The sequence below is a fragment of the Panthera tigris genome, chromosome A3 (genome assembly GCF_018350195.1).
Source record: "Panthera tigris isolate Pti1 chromosome A3, P.tigris_Pti1_mat1.1, whole genome shotgun sequence".
Classification (NCBI taxonomy): Eukaryota; Metazoa; Chordata; class Mammalia; order Carnivora; family Felidae; genus Panthera; species Panthera tigris.
Window position 1 is genome coordinate 108,013,978 of NC_056662.1, and position 22,593 is coordinate 108,036,570.

The window sequence follows — 22,593 nt, forward strand, 5'->3', positions numbered from 1 at the left end:
TTATGGATTTTTAGGGCAGTGAATACTCTGTGTGCTATCACAATGATGGAGAGATGTCATTATACATTTGTCCAAGATTGACCCCCACTCTTCAAAGTTCAAACTATGAACTTTGGGTGATGATGATGTGTCAGGGTAGGGTCATCAGTTGTCACAAATGCTCCACTCTAGTGGGGGATGTTGAAAAAGGGGGGGTGCTGTGCATTTGTGGGGGCATGGAGATATATGGGAACTCTCCGTACCTTCTACTCAATTTTTCTGTGAACCTAAAAGTTCTCTAAAAAAACAAAAAGGTTTTATTTTAACAAATCGGCAGCACCCGATGAGTAATGATACTTGGGTGTGGGGAAGTAGCAGGAAAAGAAAGAAGACACATTCTGGTTCAGGTTTGAAACTAATATCACATCCAACATTTTAGAGTCATATCAAATCTAAAGGAATTTTCTGTAAGAAGTCCAGAATGATTAAAACATGTAGATAAAAACAGTCTCCATTTGCACCATCTCGGAACCAGGAGGCTACTTTGGAATTCGTTATTTCTCCGGGGCAGCGGCTTAGCCCTGCCCTAGGGAAGTGATTATAAAATTGGCTGAATTGTCAGTTGAACCCCGAGAGGGTGAAATAAAACACAAAGGTTTTGCGGGGCCTTTCTCCACAGCCTCATGGTAAGCCTTTCCTACCAGCATTCTAATTTTGTCAAAACGGGGTTGCTTTCATGTAATTTTAGAAGGCGCTTTCAAAAACCGAGAGCTGCAAGAACAGCAAGTGAACACAGATGGGCTGGGGGACAGAATGGGTTGGGTGAGTTTCTATAAAAATAAAAGGTATCTTTTCTCCAGAGAAAGAATAAGACAGAATTTTACTAATGTTACTTTAGAGGCAAAAGACCTAGTCAAAGCATTCTTTTTTTTTTTTTTTTTTTTTTGCTTTCTTAATTCCTTATCTACTACTGCAAATAAAGAACAGCAAAATTAAAAGGGGGAAAAAAAAAAGCTCCGTGCTGCAAATGCCTATACAGACACATGCTTGGTTCTGCACAATGTTGTGTACATGATAATATCTTGCTGGGCAGGCTGTGCCCACACTGCCTCCAAGTCTCACGGTTCTGAAGACAAAAAGAGGCTGTGTAATATTTACAACCCTGGGAATGAATTAATCCCTCGAGAAACAGAAGGCCTGAATTTTCTCACCTGCTCGTATTTAGGGAGCTTAGTACCCGAGCAGGGCTCTGGGGACCAATTTCCTCTTGTCACCACAGGACAGGACACTAGACTCAGGCCCCAAAGCTAAATGCCTGACGTGGCAGCCCAGAGATCTGGCACTGGAATGTTCTCTCTGTGGACATCGATCATACACTGGTCCTTCCTGGTAAATGTCTTCTAGAATTTCCACTTTTGGGAAACGACAGGGACAGTCCTGATAACAACAAATATAAACATACACTCAGGATATGTCCCAGGAACAGAGTGTGAGCCTATCCTAAGTAGTGCCAAATGCTTTACAGGGTGCAATTTTTTAAAAATTCTTTTTGTAATGTTTATTTATTTTTGAGAGAGAGAGAGAGAGAGAGAGAGAGACAGAGCATAAGCAGGGGAGGGGCAGAGAGAGAGCAAGACACCGAATCAGACCCCAGGCTCTGGGGTTTCAGCACAGAGCTCGACAGGGGGCTCGAACGCATGAACCGTGAGACTATGACCTGAGCCGAAGTCGGAGGCTCTACCGACTGAGCCACCCAGGCAGGCGCCCCCTTTTTTTTAAGTAGGGAAGAATAACTGCTCGGAAGAAGCAAAGCTAAATTAACTGCTGACGTGCAAACCCGGCCTGACAGCTTAGCTGCAGACTTTGCTCTTGGTCTATAGGTGAACCATCTCTGCAGAAGCCTTTCTGTTGGTGCAGCTGTGGCGTAAGAGAGGCACCTGTGCAGAAGGACGCCGTGCCCCAACCCCCACTGCCGACTCCAAAGTGCCCAGAACTACATCCAGAGCAGTAGCTTCAGAAGTTAGGTGTGGATTCTACTCTTTCATTCAAAATATTTTCTTCTTCTTTTTTTCTCCCCCAGAAGAAAAGCAAAGATGCTGGAGTCTTGCAGCCTAACAACACACGAGGGATATTGTTTGCCTGGAAGCCTCCAGGGATGGCAAAATGGCAGAAATTTCCAGTGGGGAAAATGTGGGGTGGGGGGTGGGGGTGCTAAATTATTTGAATGGGACCCTTTGAAGGCTTCTGCTACCCCTACACCTGCTGAGGCTTTCCACTGAGCTTTGGGAAAAGGCTAGCTTTTCATAGCAGAGTAGAGAAAGGGGGAGAATGAAGGAGGCACGTAATGCAGGCTGCTGTCTTCTGTGTTTTACTGACTGAAAGGGCTGAAGACATTTTATATGCTCCAAGTTGCCAACAGGAAGAAAGGGAGCTCGAGATTCTCAGAGGGCCCTGCCTGAGGTAGAGGTCTAAATGGAGGCTATATGTTTAAGACAAGGGGATTTCATGGTATGTGCTTGCTTTGGCTCCCTAAAAGTGTATGCCAAGGTATCCCTTTCCTTTCTGTGTGACAACGCCCGATCAGTAACGAACAAAATGGAGGATAAGACTCCACCCCTCCCCCAAACACACACAGGGGAAGGTCCCCTTTTACTGAGTACCTCGGCCACAGTATTACAACTGCTGTAAAAGAAGAGGTGCTACTTTCTCATGACAATGGGTTTTCCCTTCACCTGAAAAATTATTTACCGAATATCTATAACCAAGGTGGAAAATCACCCGCAAGGTTTAGACCTACATCAGCATTTCCCTCAAAAATAGTTTTTATAAAGGGCAAACAAAAAGAAGGAGCTGAAAAACAAACACGAGTATAAATTAATAGTCACAAAAGGAGGGGCTTGGGACTATCAAACACCCTTGTATCACAGAAAGACTCAAACTTAGAAGCAAACCTGGGGGACTTGGCACAAAGTCCAGAGGAGGCTGGATAAATGAAGGTCAGAAATCACAATTTGTCAGATGAAGCATTTGGGACAAACCCGCACAGAATTCAAAGAATGATCTGATAAAAAACCTCACGGTTAAAATGTTGCTTCCTGAGCTTCCTCCTAATCCACCACCATAAGTTGGTCATGACAAGATTTTGCAGATGAGAAAACCAAGAACCAGCAGGACAAGAGATGTGTCGCCAAACAAGGTACTATGTTGCAACAGAGCAATGACCTCCGAGATTACTGAGGGACACAGGGAATAATTCTGAGCTTTTTTTTTTTTTTAATATTTTTTTAACGTTTTATTTATTTTTGAGACAGGGAGAGACAGAGCATGAACAGGGGAGGGTCAGAGAGAGGGAGACACAGAATCTGAAACAGGCTCCTGGCTCTGAGATGTCAGCACAGAGCCCGACGCGGGGCTGGAACTCACGGACTGCGAGATCACGACCTGAGCCGAAGTCGGCCGCTTAACCGACTGAGCCACCCAGGTGCCCCAATAATTCTGAGCTTTAAAATGGACTGTTCCTTTCCTACATTCCCTTCCTGGTCAGTCTAACATGGCCAGACACTTCTACTCAGGCTCTTTAGTCTCAGGAAAGCCTCTTATGCCAGCATCTTTGTCTTCCCTCTGTCCCCCATTTTTCAATATACGTTGTTTTCTGTTTTCTATGCAGAAAAATCAAAATAAATTTAAGAGAAGGAGAAACAGGGAGGAAAAGAGAGAAGCTGTGAGACTACCTATATGAAAGGTAGACAGGAAATGAGAACACTCAACTGTCAGAACTTCTTTTTTTTCTTTTTGGCTTACTTCCCATTTCTTGACTACATGGTTATCTTGGCTATCTGTATAGTCAAGAAATTACTTTTCTTTCTTTCCTCTCCCCCCACCCCCCCGAAACCTTCTTGACATCTAACCACACTGTCGGGTCTGTAGAGTACAGGTCTAATTATAAGCAGGAATTTTAATACCAGTCTACCTAGGTTTGAATCCCAGCTTTCCACCACTTGTTAACTGCGTGATCCCCAGTTAAGTTACTTAAACTCCTTGTGCCACAGGGTCCATAGCTGTTAAATAAAAATTAACAGAACCTACCTTTTAGTATTCTGGCATGGATTATCATTTATAAAGTCTTCTCTGAAATACTAGCTATTATTATCATAAACCTTCACCTCCTCTCACAGATAGACAAACAGTATCTTCCCTTTTCTCAATTCAGCACAACCACCATCTCTAGATACTGTATATCAATTACCCAGAACTCGTAACAGAGCATGGCTGGTCTAACGGGTTTCTTGCAGCACGTCTCAAGGAAGTGGCCTTGTGGTTCAAGTCCACTTCTGGCTGAAGTTTGAGACTGGACTCAGGTACACCTGTGAGTCTGCCCTGCGTGGAGCGGCCTTGAACTCCAGGCCAGCCGAGGGTCATCCAGAGCCACCCCAGGGATTGTAGCTGTACCAGAGCCTGGTGCAGATCAGACATGGCTCCAGCCAACCTCTCCAGGCCCATCGGTTTTCTGCTACCAAACACATGCCCCGAATGCTCCAGAAGCCCAGTGCTGGCCTGGGGGGTATTCCTGCTGTTTCCTGCTCTCCTTATTCTTATTCATCTCTATCCAGAACACCTTTCTTCTGGTTGCCTGGCAAATTTCCACTTGCCCTTTTGGGTTTTATTTAACTCTCATCTCCTCTATCCAGGGGTCCCCAGACAGTGCTTTCCCTCTATAACAAGTGTCCGAGTTCTACCTATCCTGATATTTTCCAGGTTAATGGATACTATTCTGGCTGACTCTCCACTAGGCTGTTGATTCCTGGCAAGCCCAGCAACATAGGGGAGGTACTTCCAAATGACCAAATGACTTTGGACTGGTCTCAGAATGAAGCCACATGCTCATGCACTTTTGGTCCGTGTTAAGAGTCCAATGAAATCTGGGCTCCTGGAGATTTGCTCTTGGCTGAAAGAGGGCCAGACATGTGAATTCTTCCATCATGGCAGTGCAGAGTGGGAGTTGCCACCCATTTTGGAAGGCAGTTCCTAAGGAAACATATACTTTGCTTATTTCTTATGGCATTTCTGAGGAAGGGGAAGAAGAAACACCCTATAATTTCAGTCAAAGTGTTTCTGGGAAAACAGACATAACCTATGTTGGGACTGGCTAGTGTATGGATAGGTAAAAGACTTATGGATTTTTTATGTGCTCTGAAGTTGTTGCAACTTATTTACTTTCATGATAGAGTTCTAATGGATTTGAAGGGTGGTAGAACTAGCAGTAAAATATTATATTGAGAGCCTTGTAGAATCACAGAATGTAAGAGCTACAAGTGACCTTTCAGACTAATTGTTGGTTCTCAATCATGAGTCCATGGTAAAATTTTTACTGGTTCACAGAAAACTGAGACATATTTGGATAATCTACTATCACATTTCTTTTAAAAGCAAGACGAATTCAATGTAAAGTGTTGTTCTTTGTTCTGAGATTAAAATCTCCCCCCTTTTGTGGTGTTAAAATATTTTCTTTAATGGGACGCTTAGGTGGCTCAGCAGATTGAGGGTCTGACTCTTGATCTCTGATCTCAGCTCAGGTCATGATCCCAGGGTCGTGGGATCAAGCCCCATGTTGGGTTCCACACTGGAGCATGGAGCCTGCTTAAGATTCTCTCTCTCTCTCTCTCTCTCTCTCTCTCTCTCTCTCTCTCTCTCTTTCTCTCTCTCTCATTCTCTCTCATTCTCTCTCCCTCCCTCCCTCTCCCTCTCCCTCTCCCTCTCTCTCCCCACCTCTCTCCCCTGCTCAAGCTAGTTCTCTCTCCAAAATAAATAATTAAATAATTAAAGTATTTTTCTTTATGAAAAGATGGTGATTATAAATGGCAACTTGGGTCTTAAAAAAATGAATTCAGTCTATTTCTTTTTTTTAAAGTAGGCTCCACACCCAACATGGGGCTCAAACTCATGACCCCAGGATTGAAGAGTCACGTGCTCTACCGACTCAGCCAGCCAGGCTCCCCTAGTCTATTTATTTCTGTTCCTCATTATTACCCTGGTTAGTTTAATTTTTTTTAATTGAAATATAATATACATACATTCCCATTAGTTTTAATAGCCCTATATTTATGATTGCTTTCTAACTTGGCAAAACAAAAAGTTGGGCAACTCTACGTAAGTCTGTCAAATTATTTTCTAAAGAAAATTTACTGGTCCATAAAATTGGATTGAGTTCAATATCCCTCCTATTTGCAGAAAAGGAAATGAGGGTCTAAGGAAGTTGAATGTTAAAATGTTATGCATACATTGAAGGTCACCTAGCTAGTTAACAGCAGATTCAAGGCTACAGCCATGGTTTTTGCCTCCCAGAGCCCAGAGGGCCTGCAGCCAACCCAGCTTCACAGGTGTTCAAAATTAGTACAAAGTATAAAATTTGATCCTAAAACCACTCACAGTGCAGAACTGGGATGGACATGAGTTTTACGCGTTTCATTAGATTACACGTTAAGTTCTACTGGGCTTTGCCACAATGATCACTTACAATCACAACAAATAATCTTCCCACGGCATGAATTATGCATTTTTGTGATTTTCACCTGATCAAAACTCAATAGGACAATGTGAGGTTTTATAAATCTACACAAATAAATATGCACTTATGTCATCAGCTCCACCTGTAAGCTACTTAACTCATTTTCTTCTTTATCAGTCACAACAGAGTAGCCGCCATTTTCCCCTTATAGTTCACAACACACAGTTCCAATGTAATCAGGCTGCATCTAGGACAAGATGGACCAGTTTACTCAGCCTCACACTGAGTCATGTAAATATCAGAAGATGACACATGTTACCAACACAAACATAAGAGCCTTTAAAACTAGCCCCAGAGCTAGGAAAACCTTCAAAACTGCAATGCAAAAAAAAGTTTTGTAATGCATTTATCTTGATTTCTCATTATTATTCTAATTAATTTTATAGCCCCTGTATTTATGGGTTTCTAATTCCCGCTGTTAACTGAAGTTACCGTTTAGCATGCAGGCTCACATTCTTATTATTTTCCTCATAATAATTTTGAACTAGAGGCCATAAACACAGCCTCATTGTTTTAAAGAGAACAAAATAAAACAAAAGCCCTTACCTGTAAAGTAAGGCAGGTGTCCAGGAAAATTAAAGTCATATCTTACTTGGATCCCTGGACTATTTTTTTTTTTTAAACTTCGAAATAATCTTAGACTTCAGCAAGGTCACAAAAATAGTACATCTCTGGGGGTGACTGGCTGGCTTAGTAAGTCAACAGAGTATGCAACTCAATCTCAGGGTTGTGAGTTCAAGCACCACATTGGGCATGGAGACTACTTAAAAAAAAAAAGTACATCTCTGTATAACCGTCCTTTCCCTAATGTTAACATCATACACGACCATGGTATAATGATCACAACTAAGAAATTAACATTAGTACTATACTATTAACTGAACTACACATTTCACTAGAATTTCACCAGCGTTCCCACTAATGTCCTTTTTCTGACTCAGGGTCTAGTCTAGGATTCTCACATTCCACTTAGTTGTCCTATCTCCTTGGTCTATTCTGTGACCAATCTTCAGCCTTGCTTTGTCTTTCATGACCTTGACACCATTGAAGAATACGGATTAATTATTTTGCAGACTGTCCCTCAAGTGGGTTCGTGTGATGCCTTCTGCTGAATGGAATGAGGTTAGGCATTTTTGACAGAATATCACACAATGTACTTTTTCAGTACATCATACGAGGAGGACACAATACATCTTATTACTGGTGATTTAAACTTGGTTATTTGGTTAAGATGGTGCCCTTGGCTTCAAACTGCTCCTATGCTATCATTCTACGTTCTTTATTAGCAGAAATGACAACCAAAATAGTAGCACACTTACACGGGGTGGGAACAGAGAGAAAGGCCTTCCTGACCTTCCACACGGAGCTGCCAGCAGATGGGCTTATGGAGGGCTGGAGCTCTGAACAGACGCCCCAGAGGATGGTACACAGGATGTTAATGCTCTGGCAAAGGGGCTCTGAGGCAACACCTCCAAGTTGCCATCAAGCAGGAGACCTTGGCCAGCCCAAGGCCAAGGCAGGCAGCCTTTCTTCCCAGGGGAATAAGGGCTGATGAGCAAGTGTTTGTGTATTTCTGGATTTCTGCTCTTCTTTTCTTTCATCCTCTACTTTTGTTTTCTTTCTTTCTTTTTAAAAATTTTTAATGTTTATTTTATTTTTGAGAGAGAGACAGAGCGCAAGCAAGGAAGGGGCAGAGAAGGAGACACAGAATCTGAAGCAGGCTCCAGGCTCCGAGCTGTCAGCACAGAGCCCAAGGCGAGGCTCGAACTCACAAACCATGAGATCATGGTCTGAGCTGAAGTCGGACGCTTAACCGACTGAGCCACCCAGGCGCCCCACTTTGGTTTTCTTTGACTAAGACTTCTACACTTACCTCATCTCTGATTTTAATGAAATCCCAATAAGAATATTTATCTACTGCTCTGGTGGTAATTACTTCAAGTGAATTTCCATAAGCTGACATGAATAGCAGCACCCCTGCTGGCCATCTTGCCATCATCCACCTGTCCCCTGGAGGCAGATGGCAGTGCACCTACAGTCTAGTACAAATCCATACCACCTAATCCTGGAGACTCCACAGGAACCAAGGTTTATTCGTTTTCTTTCTTTCTTTCTCTTTCTTTCTTTCTTTCTTTCTTTCTTTCTTTCTTTCTTTCTTTCTTTGTTTTTAAATGAGATATAATCCACATACCACAAAATTCACCCTTTTAACAAGTACACAATTCAGTAGTGTTTAGTATATTTACAATATTATCCCACCATCACCACTATCTAATTCCAGAATCTCTTCATCACTCCAAAAAGAAATCTTGTACCCACTGGCACTCCCCATACCCCTCTGTCCCCAGCCCCTGGCAACCCCCTAATCTACTTTCTATCTCTACGGATTTGCCTATTTGAACCAAGGCAGTTTTGATCCCAAATAATAATAACCAAGATGATCTCAATCCAGTTAACCTAGGAGATGCACACATACACCCATAAACTTTGATTCTGGCAACACCTCACCTTCCCTTTTGATACTTTAGACTCCCTATGCTACCCCATTCCCCCAACTGTGTCTCAGAGGTGACATATGCATTTGTCTTTCTCGGGGTAGAACGTTTCATCCTCCATCAAAAACCACGTTGTGTTCTATCAGTGTCCTGCAGTGGTGAGGTAATGTTTAGGTAAATTTATCTCTGCTAAGGTGCTAAGAAGTACCAGATTTACATTTTAGCGGAGAACTTTTGCTGTCTAAGGCTCAGCCAGGATGGCCATATGACCCAGCTTGTTTAGAACTGTTCCAGGTGAGGGGAGCCTGGGTGGCTCAGTTGGTTAAGCATCCAACTTGGCTCAGGTCGTGATCTCACGGTTCGTGAGTTCGAGCCCCGCGTCAGGCTCTGTGCTGACAGATCAGAGCTTGGAGCCTGCTTCGGATTCTGTGTCTCCCTCTCTCTCTGCCCAGCCCCTGCTTGTGCTCTGTCTCTCTCTCTCTCTCACTCAAGAATAAATAAAACACTAAAAAAACCAAAAAAAAAAACAACAAAAAAAACTTCCGGTTGATACCTGTTGCCCTGGCTTAATTATTAATAGCATCTCCTTTTCTTCTCAACAGTGTCCCGGTTTGTTTGTTTAATTATATGGTCCCCCAGCCACAACCAACATAAATGTCTAATCATGGTAATTATAGGCAATTTGGCAGGCCAACAGAGAAAATACATTTAGGTAAATGAAGTTTCGATGTTCCTCCAATCACACCCCAGCTCTGCATTGCCATAAAGATGTTTAAAGTCACCAACCTGTAGGAATCAGGGTTTCATCTACAGGCAAAAAGGCATCAGCTTCTATAGTGACTTCATGGTCATAGATGTTTGGGGAACCCTGGGAAGGAAAGGTAGAGAAAGAAAAGAAGATTTAATGCTTAATCTTATTTTACTTTTTTTTAAAGACAGAGAGAGAGTGAGAGTGTGTGCGCAAGCAGGGGATGGGCAGAGAGAAAGCAAGAGACAATCCTAAACAGACTCCATGCTCAGAGCAGGAGGCCAACGTGGGGCTCAATCCCATGACCCCGGGATCATGACCTGAGCCGAAATCAAGTGTCAGACACTCAATCAACTGAGCCACCCAGGCGTGCCTATATTTTTTGCTTTTTAACTTCTCTTGCAGAAATGTTTGCAGGCATTGACAAGAATTTTAGAAATCCCACTTGACCTATGGCGATCATTAATACGTTCATTTAAGCATCGGCAGATAGGTCCTCGACAGAGCAATGGATACATTTGAAAGAAGTTTTCAAGCGTGACCCCAGCATGCATCTTCTTTTCTAAATGGAATTATGAACGTGAAAAGTCAGAGAGACATCACTGGTTTGAAAGACTTTTGGACTTTGGCTTATTAGCAGAGGGGTTTCTCCCACTCTCCTCACACATGACAGGCAAATAGAAGAGCAAGAGCTGTTGGCCCGGAACACACAATAACTGGTTGGCCTGGTATCACCTCCAGGCTTGCTAGAGGTGGGGTATCTGTCACCCTTCTCTGGCCCAGCTCCCACCCGGAGGACCCGTCCTCTACCACATGACAGAAGCCTGGGAGTCAGAACTGGAGTTCCTGCTTTTGAGAGCTTGCCCATCTCTTCCATTAAAGATGCAGCTTGCCCTTGGGGCGCCTGGGTGGCTCAGTCAGTTAAGTGTCTGACTTGGGCTCAGGTGATCTCACGGTTTGTGGATTCAAGCCCCGCATCGGGTTCTGCGCTGACAGCTCAGAGCCTGCAGCCTGCTTCAGATTCTGTGTCTCCCTCTCTCTCTGCCCCTCCCCTGCTCTCACTCTGTCTCTTTCAAAAATAAATAAATGTTAAAAAAAATTTTTTTTTTAAAAGATGCAGCTTGCCCTCCCCAGTGGGGTCAAAGATAGAGGGTCAGTAGTCAGAAGGCCTGTGGTCTATCTCCAGCTCTATTGAATGGCCAGGTAGAATCTCTTTCTTTCTCTTCTTTCTTTCTTTCTTTCTTTCTGCCTTCCTTCCTTTCCTTTCTTTCTTTCTCTTTCTTTCTTTCTTTCTTTCTTTCTTTCTTCCTTTTCCTTCTTTCTTTACAGAGCACAAGCAAGGGAGGAACAGAGAGAGAGGGAGAGAGAGAGAGAGAGAGAGAGAGAGAGAATCCCAAGCAGACTCCACACTGTCAGCATAGAGCTCAGTGTAGGGCTCAAGCTTACAAACTGTGAGATCCTGACCTGTGCCGGAGTCAAGAGCCGGACGCTTAACCGACTGAGCCACCCAGGTGCTCCTAGAATCACTTTTCCTTCAAGGTAAAACTGGGCCAGTAATGCCTCCACCTTTTCCAGGATTCTTGTGAAGAGGTTTAGTAAAGCCATGTTGTGCTCCTTGCAAATTGGAAAATACACGTATATGTTTCTGCTAAAAAGGATTATATTCTAATAGGAGTAAATTTTCAAGCTTCATAGCAGAAGACGTGGAAGGAGAACCAGGAGAGGGCTTTTGCTAAGTGAACGCTCAAAAATAAGCTAACCTAGTGGCTCCCAACTGGGGATGATTTTGCCATAGGGCAAAATCTGACGATGTCTGGAGACAGTTTTGATTGTCATAATTGGGGGTGGTAATGCTCCTGGCATCTAGTGGGAAGAGGCCAGCAATTCTGCTAAACACCCTACAATGCCCATCCCTGCAACAAAGAAATTATCTGACCCAATGTGTCCACATGCTCAGGTTGAGAAACCTCGAGCTAAGTCGCACTGAAAGCCCTGCTGGGTTCCTGAGAAGCAAGCAGAGGGAGGCGGAGCCCTGCGGGTTAACTGAAACAGATCCTCTAATCAGAAAGACTCAGGCCTCCACAATCAAATGGAGTCGTCCTGAGGAGAAATGCCAGGATCTTAGAGACCATAAGAATCGATGTCTAAACAGGCCAGAAATTGCTTTAATTGCACTCCGAGGAGGCTCTGGTTCTGAAGAACTGCTGTGGTCTTGTGTTCTCCCGGTGGGTACAGGCGGGCAGGGGTAGGAGTGGACGGGGGGCGGAGATAAGGTCAGGCCTCTGCCCACAGTCTCTTCCTTAGCCATTTGTTTGGTCCTGTTCTGACCTGAGAAGGCGGGTCCAGAATGGGAAGGGTCTGCACCACCACCTAGAGCAGCTCTGGACTAGAGGGGTCCCTCTCTTGCCCGGCTCCCCCTGCCGCTATCCTCTCACGCCTCGGTGGTACCGCCAGCACCGAAGAGGCCTCGGGGTCTGAGGGGAGCGGAGATGAGGGAAGAGAACTGGGGACTGTTTCCTTGGTTCTATCTGCTCAGTGCTCCAGCGAAGGCTGAGGAATATTCCATTGTACGAATGTATCACAATCTGTTTATCCCTTCTCCTGTTGACAGACTTTTGCTTGTTTCCAGCTTTTTATTATGATGAATAATGCTGCTTAGGACTTTCCTTCTCTGTGTGTTTTTTAGCATTAGGGCAGGAAGCAAATGATTCCATCACATACCAAAATAAATTGCTAAGTCTAAGAGGCTAGGAAGAAGCCTGGCGGGGGGGGGGGGGAGAAGGAAAGGAACATTTATTAGACAGCTGCTCTCTTAACAGGCACTGGGTCACAAAGCAGCACCTACATTCCTTTATTAAAGGGAAGCATGCTTCATTTTATGATTCTTCTGACCTGGAATAATGCAATGACCCACTTCAGTGGAATATTACTGCTGGATTCATTTCCTTTCCAGGCTGATGAAAACCTGGCAAGAAATGCTGATCCACCAACAGATCCTGAGGCCCATCTTTGGGTTCAGTGTTGTTTTGGTTAACTTTGCTCAGCTGCTGCTAGCTCAGAACATTAACCATTTATAGAGCTCATTATGGCCTGCAGGGTTTTCTTTTTTTTTCCTTGCATTACCCCTACCACTGCCTTAATTCAGCTGTCATCACCTTTAGCAGGATATCCTGGACACTATCATACCACCCAAAAGTCATAGCAGCTCCTTTACGGACGCCCTCCTTTTTCTCTGGCAGAACGCTGCCTTGTTGATTCATCTTATGGTAGGCTGTATACTCAGGGAAAGGGCTCCCTCCCCAATCCCACCGGGCCAATCATGGTGGCCTAATTTTCTTGCTGGTGATTAGGTTAGGCAGGACATGGGACACACTTCTGGCCCATGAAATGTGAAGGAAAGTCTGCTGGGGAGCTTCTGGGGGAAGTTTTTTGTCTATTCTTTAAAATGGAGCATTAGAGATATGAAGAAAGGAATAGGTCCTTTTTTGTCTCTGGTGGTGACTATATGTAGAGGTGATTCCTGGGGCTATGGCAGCCATCTTGTGACCATAAAAGGATAAGCCTGAAGGCAAAAGCCAAAAACACTGAAGGAGCAGGGTGGAAAGGCGGAAGAACCGGGTCCTTGCTGACATACCTACCCAGTCATACTGGAACCACCGCTATTCTCATCTCAAATTCCCCGAGGCTGCTTTCATACCTCTTTGGGTAAAATTTCAATTAAAAACAAAAAACAAAAAACAAAAAAACAAAACAAAACAAAACAAAACCACGTTTGCCCAGTTTTGGGTTAGATAAGGAAGGAACAACAACAAAAGCCCAACCAACCTGCAACCTATATACCTTTTCCACTCTTCGAGAACCAGTTCTCTCCTCCCTCCAGGTCTCCAACACTCAAACTTAGAAGTGATGAGTCAAAATTTGGCCCCAAGTAGCACAAACATACTGCTTATTAAATAACAAATAAACAAAACAAAAAGAAAATATATAAGATGAGCTGACCACTTTAAATGATCAAGTTTTGAGCTATTTCCCTGGGGACAGTTTAAGACATACAGTAGTGCTGGGGTGCCTGGGTGGCTCTGTCCATTGAGCGTCTGACTTCGGCTCAGGTCATGATCTCACGGTTCATGGGTTCCAGCTGACAGCTCCGAACCTGGAGCCTGCTTTAGATTTTGTGTGTGTGTCTCTCTCTGTTCCTTCCCCACTTGTGCTCTCTCTCTCTCTCTCTCTCTCTCTCTCTCTCTCTCTCTCTCAAAAATAAGTAAAAAAATGCTTTCCTGGGTAGGGTAAGAGATGATTTGAAGATGCAGAAGCCCTTTGACTCCAGGCCTCGTAAACAGCTACCCACTCTTGTTGTGATGCTCCCCAAAAGGCTGATGGCTCCCTCCTATCCTCAACCCTGAAGTTAGTGGTTATGGGTTCGAGCTGCACTCACTAAGACAGTATGCAGAAGGGGGCTAACACTGAACACCCTTTTGGGTGGGGTCTGTGATCTCTGAGAGTCCTGCCACGTAAATGGAAAGAGTTTTAGTGAATGTTACATTCCCATTTTGTCTCCTTGATTGGAATACATTGGCAGGTGTAATATTTCATGCATAATTTCTTTCCTATCTCTGAATCTTTCTTTAGGCCACCTCCCACCCATTACAGAATAGGATGTCCTCAGTATACAAAAATGTGGAAAACAGTAAAAAACCACCATGATCTACTACCTATACAAACCCACTAATATTTTATTCTATTTCTGCCAGGTTCCTTTTGAGCTTATTATAAAAAGTTGGGTGTATAAGGGGCGCCCGGGTGGCTCGGTTGGTTAAGAGTCTGACTCCTGATCTCAGCTCAGGTCTTGATCTCAGGGTCATGAGTTCAAGCCCCAAATTGGCCTATTTAAAAAAAAAAAAAAATTAGGGTCTTTATGCACATTATTGCAGAGGCGCATGGCTGGGCAGCTTTGGTTTTTGGTTTGTTTTTGAGATCTCAAGGAGCATGGCAGAAGTTTCTGAGGGTAAGGGATAGACAAGTTTATAATCCTCTTTATTTTTCAAGGGAGAACTTTGGAAATTACATAAGAACCAATTAATTCGTGCTATTTGAAAAGATCCTGGAAAAAAAAAAATCAGCACATCGTGCTATTTGAAAAGATCCTAGAAAAAAAAAAAATCAGCACATTGTCAGCAGACTCCTAAAAGAGTGTAAAAATGCTAGATATTACTAGTTGGCTGTGAACATCATCTTGTGGTAGGAAATCATGCCAAAGTGATTCAAGTAGAGTAGACAACAATGAGTTTTTCAGATGAAGAGGAAGCAATAGATATAGTCTACAGAGTTTAGCTAAACTTTTCCCTCTGCCTCATGTAACAGCCTCCTCAACAAACTAAAATACTACCATTAGTTGGGAATAAGGTAGTGTAGAGGGGATTACCTAAGAGGGGTGAGAGTGTCTCTATACCCCTCTTAGGGTGGGAAGTACAGCAGAGACATACGAATGTTGGTGGCATACCTAAAGGGGCTGAGCCAGGCACATTTTTAAAGTCCCAAGGGTGGAAAGTGGAACTTAACTGGAAGTAATTTTTTGGGAGTAGGAGTGGAATGAGGGAGCAAATGTAAACTCATGTTACAGTTAGAAGAGAGGGAGTTCTTGAAACAGCTGGGTACTTGTCTGAACCTATGGGAAAGAGAGAGTTCTCTTAGTAACACAATGTACTCATTCCACCTTTCTCTGTAACTTCCATTTATTGAGCACCTACTATGAGTCAGCTGTTTTGCTAGGCATTTTTCCTCATCACCAGGTGACTCCATTGCCAGGCTAAGTCCATTCTGGGTGGGTCTATCCAGCTACTCCCCAGGTCATTCCACAAAGCACGTGGCAGGAGAGGAGAGGTAAGTCACATTTTATACTAAGCAGGAGAGCAGAGGTAAGTTCTCTTACCTGGCCTGCCAGGTTGAAATAAGAATGGTTGGTCAGATTGACCGGTGTGGTCTGACTGGCCTGAGCTCGGTAGTTGACCATAAGCTCCCCACCATCCAGTGTGTATGTCACCCAGACTTTCAACTCTCCAGGGTAACCTTCCTCACCATCTGGACTGATCCTCGAGAACTGGACACCATTTGACAGCACCTGAGGGGTCCAGACGACCTAGAAAAAAGTGTTTTCAAAGCTGTTAAGTCATTGCAATCTCCAGCTAAACGCCACATTTCAATATTTAAAGACAGTGATTCTAGGAAGAGAAATGGTTATATGATCTTTAAGATGTTGGAATAATAGCTTGGATTCTATTTTATTTTATTTTAGTTTAGTTTATTTATTTATTTAGCTTGGATTTTAGTTGTTCTAAAATTTTGTTTTATACAGAAAAGTAGATTTTGAGAGAAAAAATGTTTTCTTTCTCTTTACCTACTCCCCTTCCCCATTCTCTTCCTCCTTAAATTGATATGTATGTGCCTATATTTCCTTCTTCCCCTTATTTAAAAGGTTATTTTTTTATCTTGGTGACCCATCTGATAAATGTCATATAGCACTATCTGCTAATAGTATTAAAAAATGACCTTGGGACGCCTGGGTGGCTTGGTCGGTTGAGCGTCCGACTTTGGCTCAGGTCATGATCTCACGGTCCGTGAGTTCGAGCCCCGCGTCAGGCTCTGTGCTGACAGCTCAGAGTCTGGAGCCTGTTTCAGATTCTGTGTCTCCCTCTCTCTCTGCTCCTCCCCTGTTCATGCTCTGTCTCTCTCTGTCTCAAAAATGAATAAACGTTAAAAAAAAAATTTTTTTTTTAAAAATGACCTAAATAAGTCAGCTCCTCTGTCCCAGGGAAGTACTGTTTATGAATATTTATTAAAAAAAAAAAAAGGGGGGGGTGCACCTGGGTGGCTCAGTTGGGTAAGTGTCCAACTTTAGCTCAGGTCATGATCCCATAGTTCATGGGTTTGAGCCCCATGTTGGGCTCTGTGCTGACAGCTCGGAGCCTGGGGCCTGCTTTGTATTCTGTGTCTCCCTCTCTCTCTGCCCCTCCCCTGCTCACTCTCTGTCTCTCTTTCTCTCAAAAATAAACATTTAGAAAAGAAAAAAGAAAAAAAAAATTTATATAAAAAAAAATGCTCCAAGATTCTCTATATTCCCTGGGCAGAGTTCCAAACAAATAAGAAGGTACTTGTTCTGTTAGAAAGAGTCTTACCCACAAGTCAGGAGTCCTGACTTGGGGACAAGGTTTGTTCCTAGCTCACTGTGTGATGGTGGGCAACCATTCCTGCCACAGAGGGCTTGAAAAAAGATCTTGAAGTTTTTTTCTCATTCTAGAAAATATGGTTCTAAGGGTGACAAGAAAAATATGAAGAAGGGGCGCCTGGGTGGCTCAGTCAGTTAAGCGTCCAACTTCTGCTCAGGTCACGATCTCACGGCTCATGGGTTCAAGCCCCGCATCAGGCTCCGTGCTGATGGTTCAGAGCCTGGAGCCTGCTTCAGATTCTGTGTCTCCCTCTCTCTCTGCCCCTCCCCTGCTTGCGCTCTCTCTTTCTCTCTCTCTCAAAAATAAATAAACATTAAAAAAAAGGAAAAATATGTAGAAAAGTTTTCCAGGAGTTTTTTGCTTTCGGAAATAGGAATTTGGCATTGACACAGTGATTCCCCTCTCCCTTGCCCTAGAGGCCTCAATATTACCTTTATGGAGGAGGGACAACCAGGATATACTGAGTGCCCATGATGGGCCAAGACATTTTGCTAGAAACTTCACAGACACTATCTTATCTGTCTCAGAGCTGACTTAGGGTAGGCACCATGATCCTCACTTAGACTGAGAGAGCTGGGACTCAGAATACACTGCTTTCCCTAGCTTCTTTTGGCTAGGAAGACAGTGGATTTGAACTAAGTGGTCTGATCCTGAGCTTGTTTCCTTATTCTCTATCATCCGAGGACACAGTGTGCAGAGACCCCAGTCCCTTCATGGAGCCCTGGGGTCACTAGCTAAAAGGCCTTTTGTTGACATGAGATCTCCCTTTGTTCAGTGCTCACCAGCCACTGGTGCTTACACAAATCATTTTGTTTTGTTTTAAATTTTATTTACTTTGAAAGAGAGAGAGAGAGAGAGAGAGAGAGAGAGAGAGAATTCCAAGCAGGCTCCACCCTAGCAGTGTGGGGCTCGAACTCATGAATCACGAGATCACGACCTGAGCTGAAACCCAGAGTCGGACGCTCAACTGACTGAGCCACCCAGGCGCCCCTACATAAATCATTGTGTAAGGTGAGGATTTGGTTGAATCAAACGAAATGACTGTCTTTGTAGGTCAACACAGTTGAACACTGGCAATTTCAAATGGCTCCAATTGATACTATGACCCCATTTTACAGATGAGCAAATTGAGTTCAGTGGCATTACCTTGTCCACTCCTACCTCCCACATTCCAGGAGAGTTGAGTAGAATCCTTTCATACTTCATGCCCATTGTTTAGAGGGGGGAAAAAAACCCCACCTTGTTTAAAGTCATACGTGTCATTAGTGACATGACTAGGATTCTAACTCAGGCTTGGCAGTCTACCCCATTCCACATCTTCATTTCAATGTTTTGTTTGAATCTCCTTTTTTCAACAGAAGAGTTGAGGCCAAACACTGTCATTCCAAATAGACCTGAAAGATAATAATTCCTGAGGGCCACAGGAATGGCTCTGCCCACCCCCTCCTGGTGTGGTCAGCATTGCTCACTGCCGTTGAGTGAGCCCACATTTACCAGGAAGGGGAATCCAGCAGGAGTGGAGGTCTCTGCGTTCACCTACGGTGAAAGCAGCTGGGATCTGAAACAAATTCACTGACCTTAGTAAAAAAATTAATTTTACACCCTAGTTATCTCCCAGAAATGTTGAACTTTCAAGACACTTATAACATAAAGCTGGTTATATGCATGATTCAAAAAAGAAAAAAGAATCCCCCAAATGGAAAATTGTAGGAATAAAATATTTGAAATAAAATGTTCTTAATTTGCTACCTAGTTTTTGTCCTTCAGAGAAAGAACACAGTGGAAAGTTTTTTTCGTGGAAACCAGTATTATCAGATGAGTATAATTCTGTGGAAAATAAAATTCCTATTCATGGGAGAATATCCCAGAGCCTGAGGTTTCCACATTTCCTGAAAATTTCCATGTTTGCATATTTAGGCCTACTTATATACCATTTCTAATCCTGTTAGGTTACTCAAATTTCATCTTTTTTTTAAAAAATGTTTATTTTTTGAAAGAGAGAGAGAGAGCGAGTATGAGTGGGAGAGGGGCAGAGAGAGAGGAGGACAGAGGATCCGAAGCAGGCTCTGTACTGACAGCAAGGAGCCCTATGTGGGGCTCAAACATATGAACCATGACCTGAGCCAAGTTGGACACTCGACTGACTGAGCCATCCAGGCACCCCGTCAAATTTCACCTTTAAAAAAAAATGTGTTGGGGCACCGGGGTGGCTCAGTCAGTTAAATGTCTGACTTCAGCTCAGGTCATGATCTCGCGGTTTGTGAGTTCGAGCGTCGCATCGGGCTCTGTGCTGACAGCTCAGAGCCTGGAGCCTGCTTCAGATTCTGTGTCTCTCCATCTCTCAGCCCCTCCCCTGCTCATGCTCTGTGTGTCTGTCTCTTAATAATAAATAAACGTTAAAAAAATTTTAAAAATAAGTAAAAAATTTAAAAAATGTGTTGAAGTACAAGAAGACTTACTTATAAACCAACAACTATTCAGTAATTGCTGAGATGAACTACAACCTGAAACAAAGCTCCTCTCATACTGTTCATGTTACTGTATGAAAGCTTACAGCTCAAAGGCTTTCAGTATCTCCACGATAACATTCCACGTCTTTCCCTACCTCTGTCTGGGCTTCGGCATCAACACAGCCATTATCTCCAGTATCTACTTACCAAACGAAATGCTATTCTTTCTTCAAGGGTGATTCAAATCCTGCCTCCCCAGTTACTATGTGTTTGTCCACACCCAGATCCTTTAGCGCACCACTGGCATCCATATTATGGGGCTTGTTGCCTATAACAGCTATTCATGTAAGGGTCTGGCTCCCTCACTCTACTGGAGTCTCAGGAACGCCCACCATATTATGTTCCCCACTTCACCGAAGGGGCTCAGTAGGCCCAGTGCACTGAAGGATATGTATACTCACTATCTTGCTATGTTCTCATGGGGCACACATGTTAAGCAACCCCACAGAAAATACTACAGTGAAATAGAAGGGACAGGAACAAGCTAGAACAGGTGCTGTTCTGAGGCTCCTCTGAAGATCCCTGTTAGAACAGAGCTGGGCCCAACTTCCTCTGGAGGAAACTCCATATGCCTTGTACCTGGCACATTCCAGAGACCCTCTGCCCTAGTATTGCAGGACAGAGGCTCTCTCTTGCCTTCATGCCTTCCTGGTGTGAGTGGTTCAATCATGGAGGAAAGGGGAACAGATGAGGCAATGTGGTTCTAGGCCACAAACAGGAAATTGGTGAAACAGGGGAAAGACAGTAACCAACTTCCTTCAGTGGGACAGGTGGCAGTAAGAGGCAGAAAAGGAGAAACTGTGACCTTTAACTGCCATACACGTTCCTGTGTTTTCTGGCTCTTCCCTGGGAAATAAACTGGGTGGTATAATTTACAGGAGAGTTAGCTACCAAAATTACCTCCCTGAAATTAGACTAGTTAGAGAGTCACTGGGGGGTAATCCGCAGACTCCCACACAGCCAGGAAGCAGGCCACGCATTTCTACCTCAGGGAGAAGGTGTTTGACCAATTTGCTTTCCCAGCCTTATTTTTCCAGGGGTTCACTTAGGGAATAAGACTCTTAGTGTGGAAAGAGGTAACTGGGGAGAATCTGAGGTAATTTTGAGGCGTGAGGCACTTCGGTGGAAGGGTAGGCCTGGATGTGGCGCCACGCTGCCCAGGGAGGGGGTTGAGCGACAGTCTCAGGGGTGTGTGTTGGCCTGGGGGCACCTACAGCAGCTGTGGAGGACACCAGCGGGTTTGGTCTGGAAATGAGGGCTTCGGGTCAGGCAGCCCAACTCAGGAGTTATATGGCCTTTCATAGCCTCAGATTTCTCATTTGGTGAGAATACAGGGTTCTAGAAAGCATGGGAGAGAATAGGTGCAAAATGCCTTGTACAGTAAGTACAGTAAGGTAGGTATTATGTTTAAGCCACTTTTCTGTTGTGCCTAACGTCAACTGGACTTCCTGATCCAGACGCTGTGAGAAAGTCATTCTCCCTCTTTCCCAGGTCAAGGGCTGCCACCCTTTCACTCAGGGACCCCTGCCTGTTCCGGTCAGATGAGCTACAGAAGGACGGGTCCTGGAACAGGGCCAGTGCCTTGACTGCCCTCGATCACTGGACCAGCCTCTTTCCCGTATCACCCATTTGCTGTAGGGCCGAGGGTCGAGCCTGGCAAATAGAAGGTATGTTTGAAGGGGCTTGTGAAGTTGCCAGGTGAGGACTGCGTCCATGCCCCTGACTCACCTTATCAAAGCCCCTGACTCCTCCATGCAGACTGTTGGGCCCATTGTTAACGGCCAGCTTATACTCCTTCCCGTCCACCGTGAATGTTCCTTTGGCAATTCGGTTGGCCACCCTGCCAACCACTGCTCCAAAGTAGGGCTGCTTTTGGAGGTACCCTGCAGGGACATGGGATGAGGGACATGGGATGAAAGTGTTTTTTAAAACTTCAAACCAAAGGTGAGGCTCACGGTGCTGCCCACCACTCTATTCATTCTTTTTCTTTTTCTTTTCTTTCTTTCTTTCTTTCTTTCTTTCTTTCTTTCTTTCTTTCTTTCTTTTCTTTCTTTCTTTCTTTCTTTCTTTCTTTCTTTCTTTCTTTCCTCTCTTTCTCTTTCTTTCTTTCTCTTTCTTTTCTTTCCTTCCTTCCTTCCTTCCTTCCTTCCTTCCTTCCTTCCTTCCTAGAGCACACAAGTAAGCAAGGGGCAGACAGAAAAAGAGAATCCCAGGAGAGGCAGAGAGAGAGAAGTAGGGCTTGATCCAAGCAGGGCTCATGCTCACCCAATGTGGGACTTGAACTCATGAACCGTGAGATCATGACCTGAGCAGAGGTCAGATGCTTAACGACTGAGCCACCCAGGTATTCCCCCCACCCCTCACTTTCTTCTGAGAGAACCTGAAAGTAGTAATAATTTAGGCATATCCAAGCCCTCAGGGAAACACAGAAAAATGGCTGGCTTTACACACAAACTGTCCCCTTCCAATAGTAATGCATGCTCCTTACAAACATTTTGAAAGAACTTTATAAAGCACAAAGAAATTAAAAAAACTTTTTTTAAATGTTTATTTATTTATTTTGAGAGAGAGAGAGAGACAGTGCAAGGAGGAGTGGGACAGAGAGAGATTATCTCAAGCTGGTTCCATGCTGCCAGCACAGAGCCCGATGCGAGGCCTGAACCCACAACCTGTGAGATCATGACCTGAAGTCAAAAGTTGGACACTTGACCAACTGAGCCACCCAGGCACCCCAAAACACAAAGAAATTTAAATCATCCCAGTCTCATCACTAGAGAGAACTACTGTTAATATTCTTATGTATATATCGCCATCTTTTATGGATATATGTGCTTTTCTTCTTCTCTTTATAAAAATGGAGTCTTAGTATACATGCTGCTTTGTAATCTGCTCTTTTCTAGGCCAACTTTTTTAAAAAGTTTAAAGAAAGCAAAAAAACCTCCCATTTGTTTTTCACTCAGAATTCACCCTCGGAATTCTATCCCCCTTTCTTATGGTTCTTTGCATCCATCCCATCTGTGTTGATACGAGAATATGCAATTCGAGCCTATGAACTATTTCTACCATGCCTGGA

The 22,593-nt window shown here is 43.9% G+C and overlaps 1 protein-coding gene across 2 annotated transcripts in view; it reads right to left on the minus strand.

Annotated features, from left to right (window-relative positions):
* The window catches only part of GALM (galactose mutarotase), a 115,303-nt gene that overhangs the window by 22,860 nt on the left and 69,850 nt on the right, over nt 1-22,593 (minus strand). For both annotated transcript variants that reach the window (XM_042979651.1, NM_001290593.1), the window contains exons 2-4: nt 21,249-21,403; nt 15,717-15,923; nt 9,826-9,907 (exon numbers count right to left, since the gene is read on the minus strand). In XM_042979651.1, coding sequence (XP_042835585.1) covers nt 9,826-9,907; nt 15,717-15,923; nt 21,249-21,403 — 444 coding nt within the window. The remainder of the gene's footprint in view (nt 1-9,825; nt 9,908-15,716; nt 15,924-21,248; nt 21,404-22,593) is intronic.